At 43.6% G+C, this 11164-nt stretch overlaps 1 protein-coding gene across 1 annotated transcript; it reads left to right on the top strand.

Annotated features, from left to right (window-relative positions):
- The first annotated feature begins 793 nt into the window (after positions 1-793).
- Positions 794-8527, top strand: RPL7 (ribosomal protein L7). Its single transcript, XM_051768953.1, has 7 exons — positions 794-945; positions 2104-2206; positions 2963-3129; positions 3777-3914; positions 4268-4377; positions 5378-5588; positions 8463-8527. The coding sequence occupies exons 1-6, from the start codon at positions 932-934 to the stop codon at positions 5584-5586; spliced, it is 741 nt and encodes a 246-aa protein (XP_051624913.1). The 5' UTR covers positions 794-931; the 3' UTR covers positions 5587-5588; positions 8463-8527.
- The last annotated feature ends 2637 nt before the right edge of the window (positions 8528-11164 follow it).

Raw genomic sequence — 11164 nt, 5'->3', positions numbered from 1 at the left:
GACCTACGAGCCACAGGCTTAAGCAGCCTTACAAGCCGCAGCGCTGTGCTGGGCAGCGCTGTTTCTCGAGCCGCCTCCCTTCTCTACCTGTGCAGTTACTAATTCCCTATGGCGAGCCCAAAAGATGCCCAACCTAATGAAAGCACATCCCGGCACAAACGGAGCCCGCAGTTCCCATTTCCCCGCGCATCCCCGCGAACGATCCTGCCCGCGCAGTGGGCGGCACGGCCGAGAGCCGAGCTCCAGCCACAGGGACGGGAACATCTCCAGCATCCCCGGGCTCTCCTGCGGAAAGCGCTCCGGTTCCGGAGCTGGGCAGGGCGCTCCGCTTCCCTCTCCCTCCCGGTTTCCGGGGGTATGCTGCCGGGGCCTGGAGGGAGTGGAATTTCCCCGCTATCAGCCTCATCCCCGCCTCGGTACCGAGCGCGGGCGGGAGGTAGCGTCCCGTAGGCTTTAAGCACAGGGTTTCAGCCTGGAATAGGGGAAATCCTGCCTGATGCGAGACGCCTTGAGAGCCCCGCCACCGCAGAACTCGTTCCCAGCCTCCTGCAGGGAAGGCTGGGTCTGGCGAAAGGACGGCTCCCGCCCGGCCTGGGACACAGTCCCCGGGACACAGCCAGTCCCAGGATACGGCCAGTCCCAGGATACGGCCAGTCCCGGGACACGGTCGGTTCTCCGGGACACGGCCAGTCCCAGGACACATTCAGTTCCAGGTTACGGCCAGTCCCTGGACACGCCCGGCTCCAGTCCCGCCAGACGGGGACACTTTTACCTCAGGCACTCCTCGACCACCCCATCGCCCGCCCTCCGGTCAGGCACAACGGCGGACGCCCGAGCCCGGGGTCCTGGCGGAGCGCAAGTCCCCGCCTGCGCGGACGAATGGGCTAAGAGCTCGCCGCGCACGCGCACGCCCCTCTCTTCCGGCGCTGCGATGGCGGACAAGGAGTGAGTGCCCTCCCTCCTGCTCCATCCACTGCCATCCGGGCCCATCCGCGCCCATCCGCCGCCACTGCACCGCCTGGCCACTGCCCCCGCCGCCCCCGGGCCGCGGGGCCTCCGCCGCGGCCGGCAGCGGCGGAAGGGGAGGGTCCGGCGCGGCGGAGATAGAGCCGGCCCGGCCCGGCCCTGCTGCGGCCGCCGGCCCTCGGCGGGGCGGGAGAGGGAGCGGGCCCCGGGCGGGCCGAGGGTGCGGGCTGGGCGACAGGGTCCTCCGGGACGGGCGGGAGCGCGGTCAGGGGTGTGCTGAGGCGGGAGCAGGGAGGGATCGCGCTGGAGCGGGAGATCGCCCGGGTGATTGCGGTTCTGTAAAGTCTGCGCTGGCGAGTTTTGCTGCGTCTGAGACTTTAAAATCTCTGGGATAAGAGGCAGCGGGCAGAAACTGATGCACAGGAAGTTCCTCAATACGAGGAAGAACTTTTTTACTATGTGGGATCACTGGAACAGGTTGCCCAGAGATGCTGTGGAATCTCCCTCACTGGGGATATTAAGAACCATCTGGACACAATCCTGTGCAGTGTGCTCTGGGAGCAGAGCAGGGAGATTGGACCAGATGACCCACTGTGGTCCCTTCCAGCCTGGCCCATCCTGTGATTCCCTGAATAACCAAACAACTTTAAAGTGCTATGAAACAAATTTCAGAGTGCTGCCAAATTTGCTTGTCCTTTTCAAGCACTTGTTGAAATGTTTATTAAACAGAAATTCTCTTTGAACCAGTCTTTGTTTTATTACAAATTGCGCTATAGCAAGGTAAGGAAAAAAACTTGCCATTGGAGTGGTGTTGGTCTGTGCAGTCATCCATCCACAAAGGTTATGTGCAGCTTAGCAGTTGGTCTGTCAGGGTTCCTTGTCTTGAAAGGGGAACTGTGTAGGTTCTGAAGCCAGGAAATCACCTAGTTCAGTCCCAGGGAAATGTCCTGGGACACTGCTCTGGGCCTGGGAACAGTGGGAACAAGGAAGACGCTGCAGTGAAGTGTCTGGAGGCAGTGAGGCTTGTGCACACCTTGTGTTAAAGAGACAGCATTGGTGTTTGTTGCATGGAACAGCGTTCTTTGGGTTTTTTCATCTTGGCTAAAAGAGGTGGGTTTTGTTTCTGTTTCCTCTTAGAGCAAAGAAGGTGCCCTCTGTGCCCGAGAGCCTGCTGAAGAAGCGGCAGGCTTACGCGGCCTTGAAAGCCAAACGGCAGAAGAAGATTTTGGCTATAAAAAAGGTAAATATTCGTTGATCCCTTGACTTAGATTGTTTGTCTGTTACAGTATCAGTTGCTGCTACTGCTGATGTGATCCAATACATGGTATTTAGGACAAGCATGTTGATATTGTCTTCAAGATTTGGACTAAAATATGCTTTTTTTGGTTGATCACAGACCAGTTTCATGCAGTCAAGGTTCAAGTGTACAGTTGTCTGTCACACTGAAGTTAGTCTTGTACAAGGCAAGAGGTTACAGCCTTTGTGAGGGTGAGCTTGATGCATGATCATAGAATCACGGAATGTTAAGGGGTTGGAAGGGACCTTAAAGATCATCTAGTCCCAATCCCTTGCCATGGGCAGGGGCACCTCCCTCTAGACCAGGTTGCTCGGAGCTCCATCCAGCCTGGCCTTGAACACTTCCAGGGATGGGGCATCCACAAACTCCTTGGGCAGTGTCTCACCACTCTCACAGTAAAGAATTTCTTCATAATATCTAACCTGTATTTCCTCTCTTTTAGTTTGTACCCATTACTCATTGTCCTGTTCCTACAGTTCCTGAATGAAGGATTGGGAATGATAAGTGTTCAAGGCAGAGTAGCACTGCTGTGTAACAGCCTGCCAGGCTCTTTAGAGCATCAGTGAGGGTTCTTCTGAGCTGTGAGATACTTTAACCGTGTTATTTGCAGGAAGTTCTAGAATGTGGCACATTATTTGAAGGTGATTTTATGTGTTTAAAAGCTTTATGTAACCCTAAGCAATTCCCAATTTATTGCAGTACCGTAAGGCACAGAGAAAACTCATCTATGCCAGAGCCCAGGCTTACCACAAGGAGTACAGGCACATGTACCGGCAGGAGATCCGCATGGCCAGGATGGCCCGGAAAGCTGGCAACTACTATGTCCCAGCCGAGCCAAAACTGGCATTTGTGATCAGGATAAGAGGGTAAGGCTGAGTACAGGTGTAAGCAATTTTATGTTCAAAAGCACTGGAGTTAACTTTCCTGTTACCTGTGTGTTTTGAGGGCTTACATATGTAAATAGGATCAAGCCTTCCACCAGTGGCTTGGGCAGTGGGTGGCGGTATGTTGTACATGCACCAGAGGTGTTTGTAATTAAGTGTCAAATCATTTTGCTGGCTGTCTGTTGTCTTTAGGAATCCCTGATTTTTAAGAAGACAATGCTGCAAATACGTGCAGACCGTTGTTCTATCTCACCTTGAGCTTGATAAAATTACATGTCCTTATTCCCAGACATTCTACTGAACTTTTTTCAAGTGTTTGTTTAATTCTTCGGTAAGATGTTACAAAAAACTAACAGAAGATGTGATTGGAAGAATTATGTTCAGGAGAGTACAAGGCTAGTTCTAAGTTGTTTCAGTACAATACTTTCAATTCATTTCATGGAAGTAGATATTTTAACTTAACACTGAAATATACACTGAAATATAAGTTAATTACTAAGCTTGCTTTGTGTCATTGCTGAAACAATGATGCTTTTTTATGTGGGAACAGTGCTGTTGTGTCTTTTTTAACCTGTTCCCTAGTGTTTCTGGGATGTTGATAACTGAGGATTTTCCCCTCTGTTCTCCAGTACCAATGGTGTCAGCCCTAAGGTCCGCAAAGTGTTGCAGCTTCTTCGCCTGCGTCAGATTTTTAATGGCACATTTGTAAAGCTCAACAAAGCTTCTATCAACATGTTGAGGATTGTGGAGCCCTACATTGCCTGGGGGTGAGTGAAATGGCCAGTTTTACCTGATCAGTGTGCAAATGTTGAGAGCCTTTTGTGGTTTGCTACGCTAGACTCGCAAGATATTTTTATCTTCAGTGTACTTTCCTTCCTTTGAATTGAAATCATGATTAAGGAAGTACTTTAAAGGTAATGCTTGATGGATATGAATGCGCTGTCATACTGGTGTTCTTGGGAACTTGGTGTGAGTAAAATTTGCTTTCCTGATGCTTTTGTATTTACATTTGGGACATGCTGAAATGATCTTTAACTGTTTATTATGGGAGTCTAAGTCAGGGATGTTAACCTGGAATGTGGCTTGCAAAGACTTCTTTTTTTTAACTTGACTGTTGCAGGTACCCCAACCTGAAGTCTGTGCATGAGTTGATCTACAAGCGCGGTTACGGCAAGATCAACAAGCAGCGCATCGCTCTCACTGACAACCGCCTGATTCAGAAGCGCCTTGGTAAACACTGCTCAGCAAAACTAGGCACCAGCTTGGTGCCTTGGGGTGATCAGTGCTGAGCTGGTCCTTGTGTGTCTCTGGAGTATACTAGGAGTTTAAATTTGTCATTTTAAGTGTAAACTCCTTGACCTTTAATAGGTCAGTAGATCTTTCAGTAATGAAAAAGCGCTGCAGCAGGAAAGAATCATCATCCATAGCTTTGAACTTTCAGGCTTAATGTTAGACATTTTGTCATAGACTTTTGTGATCTGGTAAACAGACTGTTTGAACTTGCTAAAAGAAGAACTAGCTAGTAAAAGTGATCAGTGTATTTAGTAAAAATGAAGGGTGGTGATCAATTGTTGGGATATGGACTGTTCCAGGAGGCTGCTTTTGCAGTTGTACCAGGATGAATGAAAGCAAATGCTTTAATCTCTCCCTTTTTTGGCTCTTGATTTGCATTTTGCTTCAAATTAGGCTGTGTTGTGTTTGTTCCTTTTCCAGTGCAATAGATCAGCAGATTATAAACTTACAAGTATTGTGTTTTAATCACTTTTCTTTTTACCAGTGTATTTTATGAGCAGTTAACTTGTAACATGTTGCTGAAGACTGGAAAGGCATTAAGGAAACATGCTGTTGCATTATTCAACAGCCTAACTAAATAGTTCAATGAATTTTTGTGGGCCACTCGTAGCTGTGGTTTAAGTGTATTTAATCTAGCTTTTCTTGAAAGTACTTTCCTAAGATTCGCTAAGAGTCGTTGTTTTTTGTTGTTCCTCATTGCTGGTTGCAAATATTTAACAGTTGAAACTGATGCCTCTTTCCAAATGTGCCTACTAAATGTCGAGTTGGCTACAGCAAGTCCATTTTAAATGGACAAGTCAGTCATTCAGTGACTGCTTTCTGACTTCCTGAAGTTTCTCAAAATAAGGAGGCATGACAGTAACAACGTGATAATTTTTGGCTTGTTATTGACTAGTGGCTCTGTAGTCTTTCTGAAAACAATGTTTCTGAATTTCAGGAAAGCTTGGCATCATCTGCATGGAAGATGTGATCCATGAAATTTACACTGTTGGCAAGAATTTCAAAGTTGTGAACAACTTCCTTTGGCCCTTCAAGTTGTCCTCTCCTCGAGGTGGAATGAAGAAGAAAACGATCCACTTCGTGGAAGGTGGAGATGCTGGTAACAGAGAAGACCAGATCAACAGGCTCATAAGGAGAATGAACTAATGGTGAGATATTGCCAAGGGCAATCTACTCTTCCAGCTTTGCTCTGTAGGCTGCTGCCATTATTGTCAGACATTTAGGATTAATAGATGCTCACTCATGCTTGGGTGGTACCTACAGTATAAATCTACTTGGACAATACAGCGTTCTTGTTTTATTTTTGAAGTTTTACTTAAGCTTAAACATTTGTGAAGAAATTAAATTATGAGTGTAGCTGATATGTTTAGGAAATACAAACATTACCAATAACTTGTTTTAAAACTTTGTTTGGTTTTAAGATGGGAAACCTTGAGATCTTGGCTAAAACTTTCAGCCCTTATTAATGAATTCTTAATCTGATCAAAGTCTTGTGGTTACAAGTACAGTGTTTTTTCAGGTTGTCTATAAAAACCTGTTTAGGACTGGTCTAAATTTTCAGCTTGTTCAAGCTTTGGAATGATTCAGTTAGAGCTTTCATGTATGATGACCAAGATGGTAATTTTGAAAGACCGATTCGCCCCTTTGAGTTGTCTGTCATTTAGAAATGGGAAGGGTTATCAACTCTTAAGGTAGTTTACAGTGACATCTGAGTCCTGAAGGCAGGATCTAGTTCAAAGGTAGGATATAGTTCAAACGATCTATCTCATCTATTGTTGTCATTCTGCTGTTGCTGCTTTAGTGAAAAGTCTCAGCCGTTCAAAGCCAAAATTTTTTCAGAGTTCTTGCCTTTGCTTTTTACACACTAAACTAGCTTTGGTGTTGCCCATACCTTATTTTAGGTCAAGGATAAATGCCCTTTTAGTGTGACAGGTATGCTGGAAGAAAACTTCGTTGTGTTAGGGTGCTTTGAAGGGATAACAGGCAAAGACCCAGTTCTCCCTGAATCGATTCGTCCAAAGCCAAGAAGGTTTTTTGGTTGGCTTGTTGGGGTTTATTTGGGGTTTTTGGTGATGTTTGTTTTTTATAGGGTTTTGGTTTTCCTTTTACATCAGATATGCAGTTTACTTAGGAATTCTTAACTTCGAGTGTTAGTTAATAAAAAAGGTACATAGTGTTTTGAATTTACAGTGTAAAACAGGTGCAGTTGCTATTTGGATGAGTTCTCAGAAATGAAAGTTTATGAAGGGAGGAAAGTTTTGCTTTGCTTTGTTTTTTCTCAAGTCTTTTAAAAATATTCTTACAGCCAACAATGCACAGCAAGCTGAGCTCATTGAGGTCTAATGTCTGTCCAAGGAGCGAAAGGAGTTCTAGGAAATACTTTCTGTTTGATTGACAACTTTCATTGAAGCTTTATTGTGGGCTGCTGTCTTCTTCAGTTTTCACCCCCCCAAGCTTCTTGTGTGTTTTGTTGTTACCTCCATCTCTGAAGTCAGCAGTTTTAAAGCACTGGTTACATGGCACTTTAGGAAAATAGTTGCTTACCGGGGACAGTGCTCTTACAAAGCTCTTTAGGTCAATTGTGGGAAGAAGTGGGTAGCTTCAAGAAGTGGAATTGCTGTAACGTTTGGTGTCTGGGGTGATGTTATGTTACCCATAGTAGTAGTGTTGTAGAAATTTTGCTGCTGGTGGCAGAAGATTCAGTATTGGCAGATGTTTCCCTGAAGCAAGTGCTGAGGCTTCATAACCAAGATTAGGGAAAACTAGTTTCACCCTATGCCTCTGTCTGGTTTTTGAGTATAAGATGGAAACTGCTGGTTTTTAATGGAAACACTGCAGCTTTTCTGTCAGGGTAGATCCTTTCTCCATCTTCCCTGCCAAACATCAGATGTATACTGGTGGTCTTGTTTTCAGTAGCCTTTCTACAGGAGGGAGGCTTCTAGTTCACTACTGCAGTGTAAATGCCTGTGAGGGTTAGTACATTGGCAGAGAAACTAGGGATATTCAGCTGGTCCCTTGCATTTTTTTGTTGGACTTGTAGCTCAACATCCCACGTAAGTGACATACATCAGGGCTTTACTCCATCTTTTAATTTGGGAAGGGCCCATGCAGTTTCTTATTTTATGTTTACAAGCAGTTGTTCTGCTTCGACTGCAAACGTAAAACATACATAACTTTGTAAATCTAACATAACTGACTGTTCTTGTCTCTTCCACTCTCTACTCCTGCTGTTTTCCTACTGCTTTGAATAGAGTGCATGCTTAAAATACAAGTAGCTTACAGGTAGAAAAAACCCCAACATTGTAGTTTCTGCTGAGGTAACGGGCAACTAGAGTAGTAGGTTCAGGTGATGTGCTGACAGTACTCTTTAAATACTGTCATTATGAAGGGTCGTGTATCTGAAGACGAGTATTCCTCTTTCCTATATGTAGATGGTTTCCTGCTATTTGTCTTTATTTCTTATTACTTAAGTGATAGTCTCAAGTAAATTGAAAATAGATTTCAAGAACTGATTCCTTTATATAGATTAGGGGGAAAGAGCATACTACTTGATAGCAAATTTTTACAATTCAGTATTGGCCACGTACTGAATTTCATTTCTTTTCAAGCAAACTTTACAGGAACTCATCTCAAGTCAGCTTTTTGGTTTTGTATGTAAATAGTCCATGAAATGTGCTTAAAAATGAAAGTGCAGCAAAAGTTAGAATATGCACAATGTCTCCTCATGTCTTTAAATATCCAGTTCAGGTACCAATGGTTCAAGGTAGAAATGTTTATCCTGTTAGGTCTGGCACTTGAAATCTGTGTTTTCAGATTCTGTGAATCTATGTCTTCATCTCATGAAGAGATGTTAATCTAGAAGTTAGTTATTGTGTGGAAGATTACTGCAGTCTTAAATCCTGTGAAATGAGTGTTTTCAGCCCAGATTGTAAACTGTAAAAATGTATTACTTTCTCACGTGGCCAAAGTAGTTTCCGATCTACATGTGCATAATGATAACCTTGTTCTTTTTTTCCTTGCAGATATAGATGCCCAGCTGCAATATTTCAAACTCTGGTCTGTTAATAAAACAATCTTGCACAAAACAGCCTGTTGTCTCCATTGGTCTCATTTTGTGACCCTCTTCCAAAGTGGCAATGGTTGCTACATTCACTTTGGAGTAATCTGCTTTAAAGAGCCACATATAGTTTGAATTAGCAGTATGTAGATACTGTTTACCGTCATTAGGAGGAAGAAAATTTGGAAGGATTTGTGCAGGTAACAGATGAGGTTTTGAGTGGCAACATTTATTTTTGTTGTGATTAAAAATACAGTAAATTACATAGTGAGCTGTATGCTGTGAAGGGGGCAGGATTCTTACATAGTTGCAGTGCACCAAAAAGCTGTGTGAAAATTTTTCTGTGTAAAGAAGCAGCAAGTGTAAATTGGTTCTTAACATCTTAGGATCCTGATTTCAAGATTGTAATTACTTCCAGCACTGAACATATTTAGTTATCTTTTACCAAAGGAAGCATGAAAGACTTTACAAAGTAGATTTGTTTGCAGTGTTTTACTGCAGATCTTACAGAAGTGGAGACCGCAGGATTCATGATATGAGCAGTTGTTGATAATATGTAGATGTAGCACTGAATAGATTTGAAACACTGGGACTAGTGAAACACGTAACTGCATTCAAACTGGTTTCTCATCTTGCAAGCACTTTACTGGAGGAATCTTAGCCTGCCAAGGCATTTGGTGTGATGCCTTAAGCCCCTAATGGTTTTTTATTTTTCTAATATTTGTAAGACTTGTAAGTTTTATAAGTAAGTTTTAAAAGCAGCAACCTTCCCCCCACCCCCTTGTCCCTTGTTCCTTTCCCTCTCTCTAGCGCCCTTGTTTATACGTTCCTTAACCCTCTTACCCCATTCTATCCTCCCTATATCACTCATAGCCCCAAATCTAATAGAAATGTTTGGTCTTTTGTCAAGGCAAGGCCTAGACAGTTGACAGAACAGCATATCTGGGCCTAAACCACAGAATAGGTCAGGAATTAGGTAACTGTGTACCCTTTGTGCTCTGATGATGCTGAAGATGGGAGGAAGGAGGGGTCCCAAAATACACCCCAGACCCATTTCAAGGAGGTGGACCCGGGGCGGACCAGAGGAAAGGCCACGGGGTGGGCACATCTGGGATTGGGTGGATGGTGTTATAAAATGTAACCTCTCAGGCACGGCCTGCGGGCGTCGTATACCATCTACTGCCTTGGCAAGTAAACCCTTTCTTATCCCACCCCTAATTAACTGCTCCTGGAGATTTTTTCAGCACCAAAATACACCGGCAACAGGTGCAACAGATGAACAAGTTGTGTCTGCTCTGACTGAAACACTTTTCAGGTACAGGCAAGATGTATTTACATCACCAGTGAAGAATCTCCATTAAAAAATCGCTGGCATTGATTTTTATTTCTTATGCCAGGTTATGCAAGAGCTTATTTCTGCACTTCAATCTAAATAAAACTTTGTAACAGCAATGCTTCTTTATTGAAGCTTGTCAGAAGCTCGTTTTGGTTTAAAATAACTTGGGAAATTATGATGGCATGTTAACTAAAAATAGTTGGGTGCTTTTGTTTATGACTGTGGTTAGGAATTGGCAAAAGGGCTGAGTGTCAGTCATATGGGTCACTGTTTCCAGATACTCAAACAGCAGAGTCCTAAAACCGGAACTGATAATTCCCCTGTTGTGAGTCGAGCTCCAAAATACAGTAACACAACTTCTTGTGTCTAAATATGGAAGTACCAACACCTTTGTCCATTTAAGCTGACTGCACTAAATCAGAAGAATTTGGCATTTCCTTGCAGCTATTCAGTGCAAGTAATTAGTCTACTGGTACATGCTTGAAAGAGGCTTAATGAGTTTGAGTTGAAAACGATAAAAGTATTTCATCTTCATAAAGTGATAAGCTGTTTTACAGGGGAAAAAAACCATTTTCAAAAAGTTGCCAGATGAAGGGAAAAATGGTGAAAAATATAATAATTACTTTGCACAACTAATGGAATTGATCTTGTAAGAGTACAATCTTACTTCAGAATTGCACACAAGGGCAATGAAATTTGCATGCCGGGGGGATGTACCTGAGAAAAGTGTTCAGTTTGTCCATTACTTTGCTACAGAGTTTTCAGTTCTTTGACTCATACCTGTGTTCCAGTATATTAACAGAAAAGCATGAATATAATGAAGCCATTCAAATGGATAGCAGGCATTGTATGATAGGTATAGAGTAGGAGACTAACTCATTAAATTAGGAGGACCTTGTTTGGCTGATAAGAGTGCCCTATAGGCCCCAGATTTTATTTAAGGGAGTACATGGAGTGAAGCATTAGTTGAGGATAAAGTTAATTTAAGTTAATTTGGTTTTCATGGTACTTAAGCAACTAATTTTTCTTACCTGCCTCTGAAATCCTCTCAGATAACAACTGCAAAATGTTAGCGTGGAAACTAATACTGAAGTGTAGCTGTATTTAAGCCAGTATTTCTATGTAGTTGGTCACCTTTTATAGGAGCATAGCTTTCAGGATTTTTGGTATTGCTCTTCAGGCATCTCCCATAGTAGGCATTTACAGAAACAGCTCATAATCTGATGGCTAAGGGCACTAGAAAATGTGGCACTATCCACTATGAGTTTTGGAGCATTTATGAGGTAATTTGAGTTAAAAATGTAGCAGATAGGAGTTTAGTCCCTAAACAA

Source organism: Manacus candei, unplaced genomic scaffold (assembly GCF_025592945.1).
Source record: "Manacus candei isolate 608988 ecotype Guabito, Panama unplaced genomic scaffold, ASM2559294v1 h1tg000008l, whole genome shotgun sequence".
NCBI lineage: Eukaryota > Metazoa > Chordata > Aves > Passeriformes > Pipridae > Manacus > Manacus candei.
This window is presented reverse-complemented; position numbering and strand designations above follow the sequence as displayed.